Genomic DNA, 23,325 nt, shown 5'->3' on the forward strand with positions numbered 1-23,325 from the left:
AGATCTTTGCAAATATTCTTGAATTTTATCCTCATCATAACCCTATAGATCAGAAAACTGAGATAGAGGCTGAATTGCTTAGGATTTCATAGAGAAGTGAGTTTGGATTTGAATTTAGGGTTTCCTGAGTACAGGTCTAGTCCTCTATCCACAACTGAGTACAACTGAGGTGTCTCAGGAAAGAAGGAAGAAGAGAGAAAGGAACAATCCCTTTTCTCCTAAAGGTGCTATTTCTCTTTCCATATTTCCAGTTGCTGATCCTTTCCCAAGTCCCTTTCTGAAATCCTTGAGCATCACCTATGCTGTATGAATAAAGTTAGGGCTGATTGGAAACCAGGCTGGAGCTGCTCTAAGGAGAGAGAGACTCAAATATTTTGCTTTCAGCAGGACACATAAGGTAAAAGTTACGATCCTATCTTCTGTAGGCTGAGAGTCTTGAGAGAGGGCACCTCTCAGTTCTGGTATTCTCTGCCTAAGTTTCCTGGGACCCATAGGAAGAAGGTAGTTTTTACTGCATCTCTGCTATTTGATCAGCAGAATAATTTTCCAGGTGGATAATAAAGGCCAAGGGGGTGAATATGGATCATTCCCATTGGGGGAGCTTTTGAAACTCCCCAGAATTTGTGCTGTTTCCTTCCCAGACATGGAGACTTCACTGCCAAATAGCAATAGTGAGAAGCTGCTTGAAACCTCCATCCCTCAAATTTTAGGTCCCCGAAACCGTATCCGCTTATGGGTCTAGTGTTAGGGTATATGTGAGGGGACAGACAGCAAGGACTCTCTCGGAACCTGCCCGATCTCTTCAGTTTGGGGTCCTATAGGCAGAAGTACTAAGAGGAATCCTGAAAACCTAAAGGCAAGAAAAAGGTAAAGAAGGCTCAAGGAAATCCACCTCTTCTCCATAATCCGATAGCAAGATGAGGTGTCCACACTAGGGAGAGAGGGAAGCTGTATAAATGGCAGCACAGTTGCTATCACTTTCACTTACTTAATATCTCCTATGTGAGGGGACAAAAACGGAGAGGAAACTGCTGGTAACCTGTTGATTGAACTCCACCCCTTAAAAAGAGCAAAAATTCTCTCTTTTTGGCATTTCATTCACTTCTAACCAGACATAAAAGCAATGGATTTCCCCTACCAGTGAATTTCCAGACAACTCATTTCTTGCTTAGCTGTTGTGAGTTTAGCTATGCTGCCAGATTTAGGCCTGAGGTTTTTGATCCATTCTTTGGTTATTGATTGGTTTGGTTTGGTTATTGGCTTGGTTATTGATGCATTCTTTACTCATAGCATTATGGAAGAATAATAATAACAGTAACATCTTTTAGGTATTGCTTTACAAATATTAGATTATCTTCACAGCAACTCTGTGAGGTAGGTGCTATTATTTTACAGATGAGAAAACAGGGAGAGAGAGGCAAAGTGACTTGCTCAGGATTATACAGGCTGGATTTGAACTTGGGTCTTTCTCATTCTAGTTCAATATTTGTAAAGTGTTCAGCACTATTGGGCACCAGAGAAATACAAGTTGTTATTATTATCTTCTCAGCTGCCTTGGAATGGCAATGGGACATTATCCAGAATCAGGACATCTGCTTCAGACACTTCCTAGTTGTATAATCTTGGGCAAGTCATTTGATTTCTCATCTGCAAAATGGGAGAATTACCCCCTCTCTCTCACAGAGTTGTGAGTTTTTCGTTATGGTTTCTCCTCTGAGGGGCCTGTCACTGCATGTGAGGGGAAGGATTCTGGGGGCCAACCACGAGGGACATGAGGTGGCGATGAAGTCTGATTGTCACGTGATACGAGGGCAGAGTCTGCAGTTTTCCCAGCCGTGCTGTTGAGAATCTGGCTCTGGGGGAGATGTTTGGGGGGAACTGAGGGACTTGGGAAATGGAGGTCTCACCAGTGGCATTGTCAATGTCAAAGAGGTCACTCTGAGCCCCTAGGAGTTTGTAGGTCACCACCGCATTAATGCCGAGGTCATCGTCCAGGGCCAGTATCGGCCCATTCAGCACCGTGACGGGTGTCCCTGTGAGAGACGGACAAAGGCCAACGTCACCTCCGAGAAGGGGGTGGATCCCACTGCCCCCTCCCTCCTCCCGCTCCCAAGTGGCCCATGGCTGACAATGGATGAGAGGTGGATGGGTGAGGGCCCCCTGGGGGCAGGGGCTGAGACAAGTGATGGAGCGGCGGCTGTGTGGCCTTGGCAGACTGAACTCAGGTGGGGAGCAGCCTCAAAGCCCTGCTGGGGGAGAAAACAAAACATAGCTGTGAGCAAGCCTGCCCGGGGCCAGGGCCAAGCCCAGGACCGAGGTCTGCCTTCCTAGCAGCCTTTGGAGCAGAGTCTCCCTGCAGAATCCCTGCTCCGACACACAGATGTCCGAGGGTGGCCAGGTGTGGATGCCCGTGCCATTCATGAGCCATATGGCTCACAGATGGCGTCCCAGGCTCACTCAGATGTGTGTTTGTGCTGGTCCCTCTATGTGGAATTTTGTGTGCGTATTTCTCTAGATGCACGTGTGCACATACATGTGTGGACTGTGTGTGTGACCTCATGTACAAACATGGCCATCTCTTGTACTGTTTCCTTAGCGTCCACATATTTGTGGGCATAACCCTTTGCCTGGGAGGGTATGATTGGGCAATCATTGTGCAGGCACATGGTCTATCTTGACTTTGAATAAAGTCACAGAAGTCCCCCACATCCCCAGTTTTTTTTTTCCGAGACAATTGAGGTTAAGTGGCTGACTGGGGCTTCTCTTATATCTTTTTGCTATTTTCCCCCGGAGGCAATTGGTGTTAAGTGACTTGCCCAGGGTCCCACAGCCAGGAAGTGTTAAGTGTCTGAGGCTGGATTTGAACTCTGGTCCTCCTGACTTCAGGGTGGGTGCTCTACCTACTGCATCACCCAACTGTCTTGTAAACGAGTCTCCTTCCCTCATAGCCTTGTCAAGGTCTGGCCAGTCTAATAGAGAAACAGAGACCTGCCCTTGTTCTTGTGGCCATTCATGAGGACTCCCTCAGACTTCTTCAGAAGGGGAGGAGCAGGGGGGGCTCTGTATTCTGGCATTAAGGGATGCGGGGCGTGCTCTCAGTGTTGGCAGGAGAGGCAGATTGGGGCAGGCGGAGGGCTAATCTTTCCTAGAAAACTTGGGTGACTGATCCGAGGCTCCTTCCCTGAGACCACAGCCAGCTCTTCCTTCTTTACGCCACTAGAAGGCTCTCTTTGGCATCTCCTCATCAGCTGCCTTGGGCTGCCATGTCATCATTTCTCAAGTTATGCGCCCTCCTTATCTCCCCAGCTAGACTGTGCGGTGTTTAAAACTTGGGCTCATAGACTGGATTTCCTTTGGGATGTGGCTGAGCCTGCTGGGTTAGGGCACGTGGCTTCTTTCCCACTGCCATCGTGGGCTGTCATTGCACCTGGGCAACATCATTGCCTTCCAACCATGACCCGTCTGGAGGAGGCCGGTGCAACACTAGGAAAGGGGCTGGCAACTCTTGCCCTCTATTCTTGCTACTCTGACAAGGTCCCTGTCCTCCTTATATAGAAAACTTCCACAGTTCAATTTAATTTAACAAGACAATTATTAAGAAATTACCACGTGTCAGGCATTGCACTAGGAGCAATGCTTATGTTCTACACTATCTAGTACAAGCCCAGGTCCAGATGAGGTGCTCAGGAGACAGCTTACTCCTCCCCTCCTTTCCTCCCCCAGTCTCCCATCACTGTAGCCCTGGCACCCTGCCTAGGGGTTTTCCAGGGGTTGGGTCTCCTTTGTACGCACCTGCAGGAGAATTCTCCATCACCTCTGCCTGGTAGGTGCTCTGGGTGAAGAGTGGGTGGTTATCATTTTCATCTTCAAGTGAGATCACCAGTAGGTCGAAATCCTATTGGGGGAAGAAGAAAAGAGCGGTGGGAAAGAGTAGGGGTAGGAGCTAACTCTCTGAAAGGCAGACACTGTAGGTAGAGAGCTGCAAAATATGTGTGGAACATCAGATGAGTGACCTAGAAGTAAGAAAAGAAAGGGGGTATTGACTTTTAGAAAATAGTGACATTTTGCCTTTGTCATTTCCTATTTTTCAGTGATTTCTCATTTGGTCCTAACCTCTGTGAAATAAGTAAATATAATATAATATAATATGATATAATAGAACCTGAAGAAACTGGGGCTCAGAGAAATTCTGAGTAATTTTGTTATTGGGATGGCTTGCCAAGGCCCTGAGATCCATCTTGTTTAGTTTGCTTTTTCTCTTATGTGTCATATTCAGGACAACTCCCATCTGTTTATTTTATTTATTTTTTATTTTTAAAGTTTTATTGCTGTCGTTTGCATTTACATTAGTCATTCCTAGAAATGACTTCCCACCTTTTTTTTTTTTTTAACCAAAACTGAATACTCCCTTTAACTAAGAAAAAGAGTTAAACAAAACATCTAATACTATGACTCAGATGGAAAGGATAATGTATATATCATTCTTCCTGTCTTTCTGTTGAGAGGAGGGAATTATGTTCTAACTGCTCACTTGGTTTCTTAGCTACTTGGAAACCACCTTTCTTATAATGTTATTTTCATTTACATTTTTGGGATTGTGGATCGTTTGCTCTTTCTACTCTTTCTACTCACTCATATGCTCTGTCCATTGACCAAAGTTTTCTTCTCATGTCTTACATTCTAATTCTAATGAGGAGTTGATCCTGGCTTCTCCAAGGCTATGGGAGCAGGGTGCAAGGTTTGGTATATTCTACCAATTTAGAAATACTTTCAGTATGGATTCAATAAGGGACTGAATGGCTATGATCTGAATGTCTAGCCATGATTGGGAGGGGCCAAGTTAGATGATGAATTCTTTAATCATGGCAACTTCCAAACATCATCTACCAGGGCCCAGAGATGACTGAGGGGTTGTTCATATCAATGATTACTCATTGATAAGAGCGATCCATTAGCTCCTTGAGAGAAAGAACTGTCTTTTGCCTCCTTTGGTATCTCCAGCACTTAGCACTGTTCTTGGCACGTAGTAAACATTTAATCCATATTTATTTATGGACCAATGAACTCACAGATCCTTGAAAAATTGAAGCAAAAGAAGCAACAAGACATCTGGACATCAATCATGAATGGAATAATTGTACATTTATTCATGGGACTAGAGTGATATTTTCAGATTCCCAGTGCAGAAAAGCAATATGTAGCTTGTACCTCCATTAAGTCTTTAGAGTTCCAAATACTCACAAGAGCAGTTACAAGGGACCTCATAGTTATATAAAGTCAGACTTGGGTGTCATGTACCAATGACAACCAAATATTTGTGTACTATAAATACTTATTGAATACAGTTAAATGAAAGCCAAGAGTAGATGAGTGGGGGAGTGAGAGAGTCTAGATGCTGAGAAGACTACCCTGAAGAAGAGTGGGTGTGTTTAGTCTAGGGAAGATAAGACTTGGGGAAGGGCATAGCACGAGAGCTCTCTTCAAGCGTAGCTTTGTTCTGCTTAGTTCCAAAAAGCAGAAGCAGATTTTGACCTGATGTAAGAAAAAAAATCCCAAATCTTCTTTCCTTAAAATAAAGCAATTCTCAAGTGGAATGGGATGCCTTAGGAGGGAGTGAGTTCTTCCTCACCAAGGGACTTTTAGCAGTAGCTAGAGGAAGACTCTCGAGTTTACTGGAAAGGTCTGTCTTATTTAGGCACGGGAGGGATCAAACAGTTGCTGGGTTTTCTTCTAACTGAGAACCTGTACTTTTGAAATGGGTTTGGAGCCACTTTCCTTAACCCTAGACCCATGGTTCCCACTGTCCCACCATGGGCGTCCCTAAGATATATTCAAGAAAAGAAGGAAGAACAAATGAAAAGAGGAAAAAGAAAAATCAGACATCAAAGAAAGGCAAGGAGGCAGAACGGCACAAAGGAGAGGGAGAGATTGAGAGTCCCAATATTTTTAGAATCTCAAAGACTCAGAGATAATCTAATCTTAGAATAATATCATACAGAGCTGAAGGAACATAAGATTTCATCTACTCTAGCCCTTATAAAAGGGCCGATCTGTAAAATATCAGCAAATAGACTCAGAAAAGGAAGTGAGCACTGCTCTTGTCACCATACCACACAGGGGAAGGGAGAGAAAGAGACTTCCTAAATGAGTCACACAATGAAACACAAACTGTTTCTGCTTGCTTTGATAATGGCAAAGAAAAGAACAATTTACTCTAACTGGCATTTGGGGGTCCATTCGGGACTGTTGATAACAGCAAAGGGAAGAAAAAGGACAATTCAGTCTGTGTTCCAGGATCCTTTCAGCACTGTGGAGAGCGCCTGGCTGGTGGGAGCTGGATCAGACTTGGAGTGAAGTAGTCTCCTTCTCCCTTTCCTATCTCACCCTTTGTCTCCCCCCACATCACTCACCCTTCTGGCAATGCGTGGGTTTTCCGGGTTGTCCTTCACAGAAACAGTCAGTTTATACTCAGGGATCCTTTCTCGGTCCAGGGGCCGGTTCACAGTGATTATCCCTGTCTGAGAAGGAAAGATGTGAAATGAATATGTGTGTGGAGTTAGCTGGGGTTAGTTGGCGAGAAAGCCCCTCCCCACCTGAAAAATCCCCCCTGTTCTGAGGCCCTCAGCTCCTTGACCCTGGAGGGAGATGAGCTGCAGCCTCTGTAGGGAAGCTCTGTAGGATTATGTTTCATGGATGAGGCTCATGACCTCTGGAGGGCAGTGTTTCCCAGCCTTAGTTCACATACAGCTATAAAGTTCTCCAAAGAAATTGGATTTTAATTTTTTATCATTTAACAAACTACCACAACAAAACATGCCATGCAACCCTCCCCCCTCTCTCTTCCCCAAATAAAGGGCTAAGTCTCCATAACAGAACAGGTAACATTGTGCTCTGAGATAGATCCACTGGAGTGGACAGTCATGCTAATGACAGACCAAGGTAGCGGTGCCCACGGAGCAAATCCCAGCTCCAAGGAGGGAGCAGCCTCGGTAGAGAGGCTAAGAATTAGGCTGAGTGGGCAGGCGGAGGCAGGAACGGGAATAGGAAGGTGACGGTACCATTCACACACATTTATGTTTTTCTTTATGGTTCTCAGGGTGGCCAAGGAAAAATAGGCAAAGGAAAGGAGGATGGTTCCTGCCTTTCTGATGTGATTGGGCATAATCTTGGAGCAGGTTCAGTGAGCTCCCAGGAGCAGCACACGTGTCCGATGGGGTGATGTTGGTGGGCTTGGGATAGAGAGTGTGTCCCTTTGTGTGTGTGTGTGTGTGTGTGTGTGAGTGTGTGTGAGTGTGAGTGTATATATGAGTGTGTGTGTGTCCCTTTGTGTGTGTGTTTGTGTGAGTGTGTGTGAGTGTGAGAGTATATCTGAGTGTGTGTGTGTGTGTGTGTGTGTGTGTGTGATGCAGGAGCCACTGCCCAGAGAGTCAGGAGGCAGAAAGGAGTCCCACCGTCGCATTGATGAAGAAGGCGTTGTTTCTGTTGCCAGCAGTAATGTTGAAGGTGAGGAGGGCGTTGGGGCCGCTGTCGGCATCACTGGCCAGAATGTGGGCCACAAAGCTGGACACGGGGCTGTTCTCGCTGATGGTGATGTTCATGGGCAGGTTCAGCAACACCGGGTCATTGTCGTTGATGTCCAGCACGCGGATTCCCACCAGCATCTGGGGCGAGGGATGGAGAAGAGGCAAGAGGCATGAGCCCAAGCAAATGGAGAGGAAGAAGAAGAAGAAGGGGAAAAACTAAGAAAAAGAAGATTTCAGTTGATTGCAAAAAACATTTACAACTTGCTTGCTGTGTGTCAGGCACACAGAGTCTCTCCCCTCAGGAAACTTATAATATATTGGGAAGCGTCAAGAAGGAAAAGGAAAAGGGTGAAAGGAAAGAAAAGGACAAAAAAAAGGAAGATGATAAAGCAGAAGAGGAAAGGGGGGGGGAAAGGAAGGGAAGAGAAGGAAGAGACTTAGAGGAGGGAAAATGATCTGGCAGACGTTCCCAGACATGAAGGTCTAGACCTCACCATAGATAGTGTTAGTTAAGCTACTTAGGGCATGAGGGACAGAATCCTTCTTGCTATTCTGTGTGAATTATATAATAACAATACCATAGTAATAACAAAAACAATAATAACTAGCATTTATGTAATACTTTCAGTTTTGCAAAATGCCTTATAAATATAAATAAATAAAAATAATATTATAAATATAATATTTAATCCTTGCAGCAGCCCTGGGAGGTAGGTGTTATTATTACGCCCATTTCACAGATAAGGCAACTGAGGCTGGCAGAGATTAAACTGCTTTGCTCAGCATCAAATAACTAATAAGTGTCTGGGGCTGGAAGATGCGCTTGGGTTTTCCTGCCCCCAGGCCCTCTGCTTTAGTCACTCTGCCACCTAGCTTGCATGAGCAAGTCCTTATGGTTATGGAGCAAGTCTGTAGTGGGGGTTCTGGCTCCTAGAATGTAGACAACCGGCTCCCAGCCATGAGCACAGGAGAAGCTGAGGCCAGGGAAGCCCAAACATTGGAGAAGCTTATGCTCACTCTGGGGGGGCCAATGAGATTCTTTAGGTAAAAGAAGATGGCTTTCTATGGTCCTCTTATAATTTTGGATAGAAGGACGTTGCCCATCAAGGGTCAGAGGTAAGGGGGAGGAGAAGAAAAGGGCAGCTGCATGCCAGAGAGCCCTCTGCTATTCGCCACACAGACTCACCATAGAACTGAGTGGGGGGGTCCCCCTGTCCCGAGCACAGATGGTGAGGTTGTAGAAAGCGATGTTTTCCCGGTCAAGCTCAATGTCCTTCCTGACTCGAAGCTCCCCCTCCACAGGAGAGATCAGAAACTCACCTGGAGATCGAGACAAGAACCAGGTTCAGAAGGAAGCAAAGGATCAGAGTCTCATTCCAGCTGAATGTAGCCCAGCCCATCCCCTTCCCATCTTTCCCCTTTCTCAATGAAAATTCATATAGCTTGGCCTAGGGGGAGAGAAAGTGTCCCACTTCTCTCTTCTTTGCAGAGGTGAGGGGATTGTGGTTCTTGAATGTGGCAGAAACTTGTAGACTCAGTGGATGTTTTGGTTGGTTTTTCCATATTGTTTTCTCCCCCCCTCCCTTCCCTCCTTCCCTCCCTTCCTTTCTTCCCATCCCTCCCTCCCTCCCTCCCTTCTTCCCTCCCTTCCTCCCTTCCTTCCTTCCTTCTTTCCTTCCTTCCTTCCTTCCTTCCCTCCCTTCCCTCCTTCCCTCTCTCCCTTCCTCTCCCTCCCTTCCTCTTCCTTCTTTCCCTCCCTCCTTCCTTCCTTCCCTCCATTGCTTTCTTCCTCCCTCCCTCCCTCCTTCCTTCCTTCCTGCCCCTTGTTTACACTCCTCCTGTCTTCTTTCCTGTAGACGCATGGTTGTCATGGTCTTATCCCCTGCAGTCACATTGTGGTCACCTGTGGCTGGTGTTTGAGGTGAGATCCTGGGCTTCCCCTCCCCCCCCAACTCAGCCCCTCTCCCTTTGTGGAGACTCCAGCCCACCTGCTTTTAGATGTTCTGTCCAACACAGGGCTTGGTGATATGGGCATTGTGACAGTGGGAAGCACTATACAGAGGGCATCCCTCTTTGCACACCTGCTCACATCAAATCCCCCTGCCCAGTTAGAGTTACTCCTCCCTTTGCTTCTGGAACCCTTCACCAACTTTCTTCTCTTTCTCCTGTGCACAGGCCTGCTCTTCTTCCTCCTCCCCCATTCTCTCTACATTCCCTTTCTTCCTCTCCTCATCTCCCCTCTCCTTTCTTTCTCTTCTCTTCCTCTCTCCTCCTTTTCTTCCCTCTCCTCCTCTTCCTCTCTTCTCTTTCCTTCCTTCTTTTTTTTCTCCCCCCTCCCTTCCCTTCCCTTCCTTTCCCCTCTCCTTTTCTTCTGCTTCTCCCTACTTCCTCTTTCCTTTCTTTCCCCTCTCCCACTCTCTCTTTCTCTTTCCCCTCCCCTTCCCTTTCTTCTTCTCTCTTTCCTTTTCCCTTCTTTGCCTCCTTTTCTCCCTCTTCTGTCTTTTCCCCTTCTCCCCACTTTTCTTCCTCTATTCCATGCTTTCCCCTTTCTCCTCTCTCCCTCTCTTCTCTCTCTCTCTCTGTTTATCCTGTCTCTCACTCTCATTTCTTTTTCTCTCTCTGCTTTCTGTCTCTCCTCTCTCTCTTGTCTCTTTCTCTCCTTTCTGTCTCTGTCTTGTCTGTCTCTCCCACTCCATCTCTGCACTTTGTCTCTGTCTCTCTGTATTTGTATCTCTCTCTGTCTCTCTCTGTCTCTGTCTCTGTCTCTGTCTCTCTCTCTCTCTCTCTCTCCTTCTTTTCCCTCTCCCTGTCCCCTTTTAGACCCGCTGCTATGCCATATTCTCCACTCACTTTTTCCCTTGAGAACACCCTGCTTTCCAACCTTTTCCACACACTGGGGAGTTATTTTCTCCCCCTTCCCATCACACCGAGGATGTTCCTCAATGCCTTTAACTGTTCCAGGGCACATCCCTCCCAGCATGACCTCCTGGGCACAGCTATTCCCCCCGGGGCATCTCCGGGTCGGAATCCTGGCTCACCCGCCCCAGGGAAGGCCTTTGGAAAGCTCATTAGCCAGAAAGACTTAGGGGTGGAATGTGTCCCTCAGACTGGGTGACCTGTTCAGCTTTTAGCAAGTTGACAATTCTCAACGCAAAAGACTGATTGGTTCATTATGGAATTTTAGGTTTGGGGGCAGAACAGTGTGAGATGTACTGGGGGTGTCTGGACCATCCCCCTGCCCCCACCACCCAGCATGGGTAACTTACCTAAGCATGAGACCAGTCCTGCAATAGGGGTTGGCCAAGCCTGGCAGGAGAGTTGTTCACTAGTCCCAATCTCTCCTCCCCATCCTTTAGCCCACAATTCCTTTCCCCTTATATGCTCACTGACATCTGTTAGATCTTTTATCTTTAAGGTCATTTAAGATCATATAATCAGATTTGGAACTGGAAGGGGCCTTAGAGGTAAAACCTCCTCATTTTATTGATAAGGAAGCTGAGGTTCTCAGGTGAGAGGATTTACTCAGGTTCACACAGTGTCAGAAGCAGCATTTGAACTCGGGTCTTCTGACTTTAAATGGAGCAATCTTTCCTCAGTATCACAAATCTAAGGGCAGTTACATGGCCCAGTAGATAGGGCACTGGCCCTGGAGGGGCCAGGAGGATCTGAGTTCAAATATTAATACTTCCTAGCTGTGTGATCTTAGGCAAGTCACTTCATCCCAATTGCCTTGTGCAAAAAAGAAAAAAAAAGGATAATAACAATATCACAAGTCTAAGGTTATGCATTTACACTTAGAACAAAAACCATAGACTCATGGAAACCTGGAACTGTGGGAAACCTTAAAAACATCAGTCTAGTCCAACCCTCTCGTTTTACTGATAATATCGTCAATATATTATATTGCCAATATATGTAATATTGTCAATAGTTAGCATTTATCTGGTCTGTGCTTTATGATTGTTACCTCTCTGGAGCCTCGCAACAACCCCAGGTACCACTATTAGCCCCCTTTACAGAGGAGGAAACTGAGGCAGAGATTCAATGATTTTCCCAGTATCACAGAGCTACTAAATCTCTGAGGCAAGCTTTGAATTTGGTACCATTTCCTGGCCCATGGCTCTGCCTAATGCCATTACCTAGATGACCATCTGAGGCCGGGAAAGGTAAAGCAATTGGCCAGTCGCCCGTGGGACCCTCTCAGGGAGGGCAGGGTCTACGCTGACACCCCCCACTCTACCTAAGCCATTCTGTTCTGGCCCCCTCGGATCTGCACCAGACTGACTTTTCCACGTGTCCACAGCCTCAGTGACAGGCGACGGTCCTATGGTTTGCAGGGTCTGAGCCCTTTTTATGTTCAGTTTTTAGAAGCTACCCTGCTCGCCGGATTAACCGCCCTCTGGACTTCTGCCCTCTTCAGAGACTTTTCAGAGCAGGCTGTAAGGGATAAGACTTTACGTTTTACCTCCCTCTGTTTGACAGCTGAGAGAAACTGAGGCGCAGGGAGGAAAAACCATTTGCCCAGAAGTCCCACAGAATCGATGGAGAAGTGAGTCCCCGCTTCCCCAGCTCTGTCTAGCCTCCCTTTCTTTCCCCTCCTGGCCCAGCTCCTCCTGCACTGACTTTACAATGACACAACAGACAGGTTTCCCATCCACCCCTCCCACAGCTGTATTCCTCATATTCTTCCCACCTGGCCTTCACTCAGGGAAGTCCCTTGGCCCCTTCCGCCCCACAGCAACAGGCTGCCAAGCTTCCCTGAGGGGCTGACAGATGTCGGGGCAGGATTTCCTGAGCCTGATGGTCTGTGTCTTTAAAGAAGTGGGGATTCCCACCTTCTCCATGTTCTCTACCCCACTCCCCCAATGCCAGTGGTGGGGAGGAGCAGGGGCTTCCCCGGGCACCGATGATCCCTCAGATGGCAATCTCTGGCTTTTGTTCTCAGTGCAGGAGACAGGCCAGCTCCACCCTGTTAATTCCCAGTGGGGATGGGCAGACTGAAGCTGGCAGGGCATTGGGGGGCATTGGAAGGAGAGCTGGTCCGCTCCAGAGTGGGTGCCAAGCCTGGGGAAAGTGGGCAGCTAAAAGGCCCTCCAGCCACCACTGATATACTGAAAGCCCCATTCAGGTGTCTGCCCCCCCCTTTGGGGGATCCAGGCATTTTAGTTGGCCAGTGTCCTGCCGGGAACCAGTTCTTCAAGTCATACCCAGATCAAATATCCAAATGATACTTGGATGGGACTGAATAGAAGTGACGTCAGCTCCCAAATACTGCCAGTGATTTTATGATACTATTGGCTTACATTTGCTTAGTGTTTGAGGATGGTTTATGAATCTTACCCTGGGCTTCTCCTGGGCCCATGGATAGATTTCACAGGGTCGTGAATTTATTACAATAACTAGCTATTAGTAGATTAATAATAATTCCATTAATATTAATGCATTATTAATATGAATGCATTTTAATACTCTGGTAACTGCATTTCAATAGAATTAATTTCCTTTTTACTCTTCTGTATTTTATCGTACACATTTAAGAACATGATTCCTAAGGAGGACTCTGATAGGGGTCCAGGCAGTAGGTGGTATGTTGGTAAATGTTTAACAACTGGCTTTTCTGGAAAAAAATTGTATATACTACACACTTATAAGTTGACTCTGCATTAAAAACATTTTCCCCAATATTTTTTCAATTCTAGACAATCAACAAAGCAATCGCTCAAGTTCTGGTTTGTAGTGTTAGCCAATTACTACAGTATAAATGTTCAAACTGAAAATTTAACAATTGCCTCTCTAAAGCAGTGCAAGATGGCTCTAGCATGACCTTAAATTCAGAACACACAAATAGCTACAGAGACAATATAGAGGAAAGCATGCTGGGGAGTGTCAGACTTGAAATCCCAAAGGTCTGAGTTCAAATTGTGCCTCTGACACTTCCTATGTGATCATAGGCAAATCATTTTACTGGGAGCTTCAGTTTTCCTGGTAGGAAAGCCTACCTTCTAGAGCTATTTCGAGGTTCAAAACAGATTATTATGTTCATAGAGAAAATGCTTCACAAACTTGAAAACAATAAATAAGTGCCAGCTGTGACTTAGGGTCAGAACACATTGATTTGCCGTCCAGTCAGCTCCTTGACATTTACTAGCTGTGTGACCCTGACTGTCATTTAACCTTACCCCATTTCATCACCTCCTTCCTCCCAAAAAGAGATAATGTCATGAGTGAGGAAAGCACCATGCAAAAGTTCATCACGTTAACCTTAAACCACATAAGATCGGCACTATTAAGGTTACCACATTATTATTATTATCATCATTATTTGGCTATCATTGATTCCATCATAACTCTTTCCTGTTCTGTAGTCTCCCCTGGGGGAGTGGTGTGAGTACTATTGAGGAAATTAATTTTTCACCTCAAAAATTTGTAAAACATTTTTATTCATAAAATTCATAAAGTGTCCCTTCCTCTTTGTGGCCTTTTCTGGTTTCTCCCATGCTTACAACCCCCAGTTAGGAGCGATTTTTGACCCCTGTGAGTACTGATAGCCTTGGTGTCTTTCAGGTCTGATCATATTTATATTTGTCTATATTCCTCATGACCTTGGATAGAGTTTAAGCCCCCTTATTTATATTGCACAAGGCCTAGAATGTAGGAGGCACTCGGCTAACTCTGGCCAACTGAATTGCCACCCCATTATCCACTGGCAAAGAGCAGGTCCTAAGGGAGCTTGGATGGGAGGCAAGGAAAGGCTGGAGTTGACCCATCCCAGGAGGGATTCTGCCACTGATATCAGATTTAGGGTTTAGAGCAAAAAGGGGATTTTAGAGATCACTTACTAGCTGTCTGATCTTGGAAAGTCACTTAACCTCAGTTTCTTCATCTGTGAAATGGGGATAACACAGGATTGTTGCAAAGGAAAGTCTCCATAAATCTTAAGACAGATATGCAAAGTATTGCTGTTTCTGTGTTTGTGTTTGGAATTTTTTATGAATATATGTTATGTGTTTACAGGCAAACGGGCAAAATAATTTGCTCTTGGGGATGTCAGGAAAAGAGGCAATCTGTTGACTGGTTTGGGGACATCCACTTCCATGGGATGGGGGAGGGATGAAAGTCGCTCCCTTTGGGCCCATCCAGGCCCTGGAACCTTACTCACCCAGAGGGTCCCCATCCACGATGCTGTATTCCACTTGTCCATTGGGTCCCGAGTCCAAATCTCGAGCCCGGAAGGTCCATACCCTGGGCCCAGGCTGGCCTTCTGTTACATCAAAAGGTCCCTCATATGCCCGGGGGAAGATGGGCACGTTGTCATTAATGTCATTGACATTCACCAGCACCTGTAAGAAAATGGAGGCTTAGTCAAGGCTGGCTCAGCCTGTAAACTCTCCGGGCAGTGTCTGGGATCCTGAAATCCCTGCCACATCAAAGGGATGAATTTCTGCACCTTTCCCTCCCAGCCTGCAATAAGACAGAATGGGCTGTAAATAGCCCGCAGGGCTCTGGAAGTTCTGGGGTCAGAGGACAAGACTAAGTCCTTCTTTTCATTTTTTCAAAAGACTTTTACATCCTTGAAGAGAATTCTCATGTATCCTTGAACCTTTTTTTTCCTCGCAGAGGAAACATCCCCAATTCCTTCAACCTGTTCTCCCATGGCATGGATTCTGTCCCTCACCATTCTGATTCCTTTTCAGGAGCTTATCTAAAGCCCCCTCCTAGACCCTGAGCTTGACTTGTTGAACTTGTGTGAGACTTTACATTTATCCTGAACACATTTCATCTGACTTGTTTTTTTCTGACTTGTTGAGCTCCTTTGGGATCTATCATCCCAGCTTCGTCAAAAGGCTTAGATCCTCCAGCACTGGCACCTAGAAGTCACTTCACTTCTCTAAAATCCAATTCCCTCATCTAGAGAAAGGGAACGAGAATTACAGCCTGGTTGTGTGGATCGCCTGAGACACTTTTATCAATTGGAAAACACCATTAGGTGATTACTGATTTTATTATTATTCCGTTCTGAGTATTTTTAACTACTGTGATCTTCCCGACATCCCTATGAGGAAAAGTGGGATAGATACAATTTTTCCCATTTAACAAGTGAGCAGACTGACTCTTATGCAGGTACAGTAATCCCCTTCCCCAGAATAAACCAGGGGCGGCGTCCTTCCCCCCTCTCCCCATCGCGGGGTTGTTGGGGATCCTTTCCAAGGCGGATGGGCTGTCACATACCGTGGTAGTGGAAGTGAGGCGTCGAGACAGGATTGGGCACTGGTCAGTGGCGGTGACAATCAGGGTGTAGAGGCCATGGCTGATCTCGTAATCCAGCTCCTTCCGAGTACTGATGACCCCCTGGTGAGAGACACACAGGTATGATGGTCAGAGGGCGTGGGGAAGTAGCACAGCTGCCCCTGGCAGTGGAAGACCCTGCTACAGCTGACCGGGCCGGCTGAAGGAAGGACATGGGCACTGACACACGTTCCTCCCTCTGGGGCTCTCATGCCCCCCGAGTCAACAGAGAAAGTGGAAAATACCACCTTGTCTTAACAAAGCCTTTTCCCTCGCAGGGCCCTGCCCTGCTCTTTCGACAGGTCCCCTCGCCCATCAAGTGCCCCTCCTGGGCAGGGCAGCCATGCCCACGTTCTCCAACCAGGGGGGCCCTGCTGTCCATCTGGAAGGTGTCGATGATGTTGCCGGCGATGATGGAATAGGCTATGGTGCCGTTGGGGCCTTCGTCTGGGTCCAGGGCCTGCACCGTGAGGAGGCTGATGTTGAGGGTGTCGGGGCCCTCATCCAGCAGAATCTCATAGCGGGGCTGTTGGAACATGGGTGCGTTGTCATTCTCATCCACCACTGTCACATAGACATGGGTAGTGGCCTGTGGAGAAAGCCGGGAGGAGAAGAGTCAGAACAGGGGCTTGTCCAGCAAAATGACCAGGAGCTCCCTACGGAACAAAAAGCAGAGAGCCGTCAATTCGGAAAAAAAAAAAAAAAAAAAACAAAAGAAAATTCATTTTTAATCCCCAAATCCATATCTTGTAAAACTGGGTGTGTTCTATCATAAATCAACAATTTCTTTGCCACTGGTCCAGCACTGAGGAAAAAATAGTTAAAGACCTATAACAATAATGTTATTAAATGTTATGTGAAAAGCCTTAGAATTCTCTCTCTCTCTCTCTCTCTCTCTCTCTCTCTCTCTCTCTCTCTCTCTCTTTTCTCTCTCTCTCTCTCTCTCTCTCTCTTCTCTGTCTCTGTTCTCTGTTCTGTCTTTCTCTTTCTCTCTCTCTCTCATCTCTCTCTCTGTTCTCTCTTCTCTGTCTCTCTTCTGTTTCTCTGTCTTCATTCTCTCTCTGTCTCCTGTCTCTCTCTTTCCCCCCCCTTCCCTCCTTCCCTCTCTCTCTTTATTTTCTCTCTCTCTCTCTCTCTCTCTCTCTCTCTCTCTCTCTCTCTCTCTCTCTCTCTCTCCCCACACACACACACACACACACACACACACATACATGCACAGACAGAGGCTCACTGTTTTACAAAGAGATGAGAAGAAGAAACTGGAGAAGACTTATATGAACTGATGCATTACAAGGTGAGCCAGGAGAACAACTGACTAAAGCATTGAAAATCTAAACAACTTTGACTTAAGAGCTCTGCTTAATGCAATGACCAATCACAGCTCCAGAAGACTGACATTTTTTACCTCTTGGCAGAGAGTCAATGGATTATGTGTAAAGAAGACACATTTTCAGAGACATCTGAAGCACAGATTGGCTCTGCTTCATTATGCTTATTTGTTTTAAAGGAGGGTTTAATTTTTTTTTGAATAGGGTAGGAAGGAAGGGTAGGATAGATTAAAAAATGAAAGAAAAAAGTGTTCAGGAAATACTTAAAAAATACACAGAAGAAAGCAGAAAGAACTATAGAGGGGAATCCAGACAAAACTACCATTCATATCCAGTCATTTTTTTCTGCTATTTTTACACAGAGAAATGTTCATGTATGTTGATCTTTGTTAAGTTTATAATTTAAAAAAAAAAGAAAAAGGACTGAGTGGTACTTTTAGCTTCTTTTTCAGATAGTCTGGTGATAGGCTATTAGAGTAGAAAGGTTGCTTAGAGGCTGTCTCTTCCAAATCTTTCATTTCACTAACTGCGCCCTGATCTTTCCATCCTTATCTTCTTCTCCTTCCTGGCCCAGGCCATTTTACCCCTTTATGATGCAGGCTCCTGGACATAGCCAGCAGGGCGGACAAAGATATTAAATAGCACTCTCTATGTCTGAATGGATACTACACTTTAAGGTTTTGTTTTGTCTTGGAGGAGAGAGGCCTGGACCTGTGTTTCAGAGTGGGGAACTAATAAACTAATCTTTAACTTATCTTAGAGCTGACTTTTTATTTTTTCCTGGCCCATAAGAAGTCCCTACTTTTTTTTGTGTGTGTGGAAGAAACTGAGACCCTGGTAGTCCAGAAATCCCCTACATAACGACTGCACGGTAGGATTGGAATTCAAATCCTGAACATTTGATCATAAATATGGAGCAGGAGGAGAGTTCAGTTGGCCTGAAGTCACCCAGGGGTGATTAGAAAACATGGTTGGAGCCCAGGCCTCTTGATGCTCCCTGCAGCATCCATTCTGCTCTACCATGCTTTCCAAATATGGCGATCTTGCTATGCCCTGGCTGTCTGTGAACGACCCCCACTGCTCACTAAAAAAGATCTCTCCCCCATCTGTTGCTGTGCCTGAATTTGCAGTATTAATGATTCATTTCTTTGCATCTACAAGGCTCTTCTAATAGACCCTTATTAAAATATAAAAACCCTGGGGAAGGGAAAACCTTTATCAATTAACCATTTATTGGAGATCAGCTGACAGCCGGTTAAAAATGGGCTCCCACCAGATTCAGGGAAAGGGCGTGGGGAAGGTGCTAGGCAAACTTCTTGACTTCCCAAATTTGCCTTGCTAAGGACAGAGGGGATTAATAAATGCTTGTTTCTTCCAGCTTTTCCTCTTTCCAGGACAGGCAGGAAATGGGGAGATCTGATTAAATTGACTGGTCTGGCTAACAGTGACCACACTTAAAATGTGTAATCTATTTAACTCCCAAGCTCTACTGGACAGTACTTTATTTTAATTTTTTTCCACTGAGGCAATTGGGATTAAGTGACTTGCCCAGGGTCATACAGCCAGGAAGTGTTAAATGTCTGAGACTGGATTTGAACTCAGGTCCTCCTGACTTCAGGGCTGGTGGTCTAACCACTGCATCACCTAACTGACCCAACTGTACTTTATTTTGATTCCTGATGAATCAAAAGACAAAATCTGGTTGTTGCACTATCACTGCCTCTGGGGGCTGGGAGTTGGTCTCGGATCCAGATGCCTCACTTACAGCTGAGAAGTGGGATGGTCATGGCATGAAACAATTGGAGATTTAAAACTGCAAGGGGTCTCGGAGGTCATCCGGCCTCTCTTCATTTTGTAAAGGAGAAAACCATCCCGGAGAAGTGAAAGTATCTGTCCGAGATCACACAAGGTGGTAAGCAGCTCCTGCTCTGGGACCGAGTACCCCTACTTTGGGTCATGTCCACTCCCCCCCACCCCCAGGCTCTCCACGTTCCACCAGTTCTTCAAAAATGTTCAGGCGTTGAGCAAGCAGCGAGTGAGATTTCTGCGTGTTCCCCACAAGTTGGGCAATGTTCCCTCCACTCCCACTTCCCAGCACCCCTGTGTCTTCAGACTTCATGATGCAATCTCCAAAGGTTCTGTGGTTCTTGGGGCAAGGGGGAGCTCTTCTGCACCTTTCCTCCATCTTCAGCTCCTCCCCTAGTCCCTCCTCAGAGCGTCTGTCCATCTCATTGCTTGCCTGGGGCCTGAACTTTCATGGTGAGAAGTGAGCAGGACCCTCCATCCCTTCCCCCAAGTCCTCCTCTCCCTCTAGCCTGGTGGGAGGAGGAGCTGGACACAGTCCTTATTCCTTGATGACTGAGGAGCTGGTGGTCTCTGCCCTTGTAATCCCAAGTCTCCTGGAAGCCAGCAAGGTCCGTCTTCATGAGCCCAGAGAACTCAGCAGTCCAGAAAAAGGATCATGGGGCACAGGAACACAGACTTGCCTCTGAAAGGCATCTCACAGGCCATTGATGCCAACTTCATCATGATACAGATTGAGGAAATGAGATTGAGGCCAGATTATTAACTTCCCCAAAGTCAAATTGCTCCTGGCTTCTGTGAGGCAGATTTTGAACTCAAACCTTGCTGACCCCTAGTCTGGCCGTCGATCTTCCAAGCTCCTTAGCTGTCAAGGGGGCAATCTCCCTCGGGGAACATGGATCAAAGCCTTACTCCTCCATTTACTTCTCCATCAACTCCAACCAGGAGGAAAAGAGAGGACCGTAGGGAGCAGGGGAAGGAGTTGAAGGAGGGGGGAACTGAAGGGATCACCTTTTCTCATCAGCTTTGGGGTACCAGCTAGCAAAAGTTGGTTATAGGAGAGGACAGCCCTAGTGACGAGAGCTGGTCTCCCTCCTGCAGGAATCATTTGTTTCCAAGATCTTTAAGATAACAATGCTCCTTTTATTCCTTTCCCCTGGATGGTCTACCTGCTGGTACCCCCAAAATGAACTTTCTTTTTATCATGAGAGAATAAAAATTATTGTTATTAAAGGCATAGTTTTGTGAGCAGTCAGGAAGGAAAGCAGTGAGCCTGGGCATGAGGGGCACAAAATATAATAAAGAAGGGGTTATTTGTCTTAAGATGTGAAGATCTGAATTTGACGGGGAACTCCAGTTCTGCCCCATCTGTCAGGGAATCATATTGAGCCTCAGTCTCTGTAAAGTGGGAGCACTTACAAATTGTCCTGTTGCAGCAGTTCTATTTGTGGTGGCAAAGGATGGGAAAATGAGTGGATACCAATCAGGTGGGAATGGCTGAATAAGTTATGGTGTATGGATGATGGGATATTGTTGTTCTACAAGGAATGACCAGCAGGATGATTTCGGAAAGGCCTGGAGAGACTGACAGGAACTGATGCTGAGTGAAGTGTTACATCCTACACAGTAACCACAACACTGTAGGACAACCAACTATGATAGACTTAGCTCTTCTCTGCAATTCAGTGATCTAAGACAATTCTAACAGATCTAGGATGGAAAATGCCATCCACATCCAGAGGAAAAACTACAGAGAGCTAATGCACACTGTTTTCATCTTTTTCTTGTGTTTTTCCCTTTTGCTTTGATTGTTCTCTTCTAATATGAATCATATGGAAATATGCAAAAAATGAATGTACACGTATAATCTAAAAAAAAAATTTAAAAACTGTCCTGGCTCCAAGTCTAACCATCTTTCTAGTGGGCCATACTCTAAATTCTAGGACCATCGATGCAGGACCTGGAAGGCTCCCATTGGGTACAATCCCCCTCCCGCTACACATAAGGAAACTGAAGGCTAAGTTAAGTGACTTGCTCAAGATCACACAGTTAATAAATTAGAAGGGATTTGAATCCAGATCTTCCATCCTCCATACCCAGTGGTGTTCTGCTATATGATGGTACCTCTCCAGGCTCCACTGCCTCTCATTCATTATTACTCAAATTCAGAAACACCCCAGCTTAAATGGAATCCCCCAAGATATAACTAGAGTCAACAAAACCCTGATAAGCTAACAATGGTATAGGATATATGTATTATCTCCGAGGCCCCAGAACGATGTTGTCTTACTACATTTTTAGATAGAATTCTTCTCAGATTCCACAATGAGTCCTATACTGGTACAAACACACATCTTTCGAAAGAACCATAAATTTCTTTGGGTCAACGAGGAGGCTCCCATTCATCATACTTGTAAAAAGCACTTAGTGCAGTGCCTAGTACACAGTAAGTGCTTAATAACTCCTTGTTCCCTCCCTCTATTCTTTCTTCCAGAATGGTCCGGAAATGGGAAGATCTGATTCAACTGAATGGTTAACGACAACCACACTTGAATGTGTAATTTACTTAACCCTCAATCTCCACTGGACAGTAATTTATTTTTATTTTCGATGACTCAAAAGACACACAAATCTGACTTGTCTCCGAATCATCCCTGCAGAGCAGGCAGAATTCGAGCCGCTTGGCTGCCTGGCTCTAGATCAAATGAGGACTTTACTAGGCAGATCTTGAAATGAAATAGCAAATTCTATTGGACTGGGGGCACGAACCAAATGCCTCTGGGCAATGCAAAGCTGAATGAAAGTGCCCTTTTCTTGTAAGTAAATGCACAGCCTTCAGGATCGACAAGCAAAACAATTTTAAGAGGTTGGCCTAAGGTCACCTCTAGAGCATCGGTCCATATTCACTTAATTTAGAAGTCACACTTGCTCTGTCACCATCGCAAACGTCTCCAGAATAGTAAGTCTCTTTGTTTATTTCTCTAGTTTACTATATGATGACTTTGTGAAAGAACACTTACGGTCTCAGAGAAGTCATTCACCTGGATTCAAATTTTGATTTTGCCCATATCAAGGATGACATCATCATCATCATCATCATCATCATGATCATGATCATCATGATCATCATCATGATCATCACCCCTCCCCCTTTTCTTCTTCTTCTTCTTCTTTTCCTCCTCTTCCTCCTCCTCCTCCTCCTCCTCCTCCAAGCACTTAGTGCAATACCTGGTATATAGTAAGTGCTTAATAATTGTTTGTTGCCTGACTCTGTGTCTCCCATCAAATCTGCAGATTCCTTATCCACAAAATGAAGGAGCTGAATTCAGTAAAGTCTCTTCCAGCCTGAACCTATGATCCTGGGTTTTGGTTCTGTGCCTGAAAACCATTTTGTTCATTCTCTAAGAGGTTGGCTGATCATTGGTTTGCAATATAGCAAGGTTGACTAGGGGTATCATGTCAGCATGAAAGATGCCTTCAAAACAACTTTCTAGGATGAATTCAGTTGGTGGGGAGGAAGACCTTGAAGGGGAGTCTTAGATCTCAGCTTAGGCCTTGTAGGGGGAAATACTTGGGATCACCTGTTGCCAGAGAGACAGGAGTTTTAGGTAGATCACAAGCCAGCTGCCAAGAGGTGGAACCAGGTGGGTCCGGACCAAAGAGGATATCATTGAATAGCTTCCTAGGGTAATTAGGACACTCTTATCTGCTCGATAAAAATCATTGCTGTTTCTACCTGCTGAAAGGGTTTTTAGTACTGTTACTTGGTGTTAGCTAGACAGTACAGTGGCTAGAGAATTGGGTCTGGAATCAAGAAGACTAATTTTCATGAGTAAAAATTCAGCCTCAGACCCTCACTAGGTGTGTGACTCTGGGCAAGTCACTTAATCCTGTTTGACTCAGTTTCCCCATTTGCCAAATGAGCCAGAAAGGGAAATGGCAAACCAGTCTAATATTTCTGCCCCCCCAAAACCCCAAATAAAATCACTGTGAATTGGACGTGACTGAAATGGCTGATAATGCTAAAATCTTGTTGAGGTTTTGCAATATTGTTTCAAGGCTCTGGGATGAATCTGCATTTTCATGAAGATGAAGCTGAAAGATATTCTCCATGAAACCTAACACATTTGTAATCTTAAGGTGGGAAAAAGAATAGTAATATTTCCTTGCAGATTGCGTTATTGTTCAGTTGGGTCTAACTCTTTGCGATCCTGTTTGGGGTTTTCTTGGCAGAGATACTGGAGAAGTTTGCCATTTCCTTCTTCAGACCATTTTACAGATGAAGAAACTTAAGTTTTGTCAATACAAGTTTTAGCTTTTTTCTTTTTCTTTTTCTTTTTTTTTTGGTATCTCTAGCATTTAGCACCTTGGCTGACACATATTAA

At 45.5% G+C, this 23,325-nt stretch overlaps 1 protein-coding gene across 1 annotated transcript in view; it reads right to left on the reverse strand.

Annotated features, from left to right (window-relative positions):
* The window catches only part of CDH23 (cadherin related 23), a 575,832-nt gene that overhangs the window by 28,332 nt on the left and 524,175 nt on the right, over nt 1–23,325 (reverse strand). Inside the window, exons 37-44 of the mRNA XM_031956552.1 lie at nt 16,171–16,398; nt 15,753–15,872; nt 14,683–14,863; nt 8,710–8,843; nt 7,452–7,661; nt 6,411–6,518; nt 3,793–3,895; nt 1,908–2,033 (exon numbers count right to left, since the gene is read on the reverse strand). Of these exons, the coding sequence (XP_031812412.1) occupies nt 1,908–2,033; nt 3,793–3,895; nt 6,411–6,518; nt 7,452–7,661; nt 8,710–8,843; nt 14,683–14,863; nt 15,753–15,872; nt 16,171–16,398 (1,210 nt within the window). The remainder of the gene's footprint in view (nt 1–1,907; nt 2,034–3,792; nt 3,896–6,410; nt 6,519–7,451; nt 7,662–8,709; nt 8,844–14,682; nt 14,864–15,752; nt 15,873–16,170; nt 16,399–23,325) is intronic.

The sequence above is a fragment of the Sarcophilus harrisii genome, chromosome 2 (assembly GCF_902635505.1).
Source record: "Sarcophilus harrisii chromosome 2, mSarHar1.11, whole genome shotgun sequence".
Classification (NCBI taxonomy): Eukaryota; Metazoa; Chordata; class Mammalia; order Dasyuromorphia; family Dasyuridae; genus Sarcophilus; species Sarcophilus harrisii.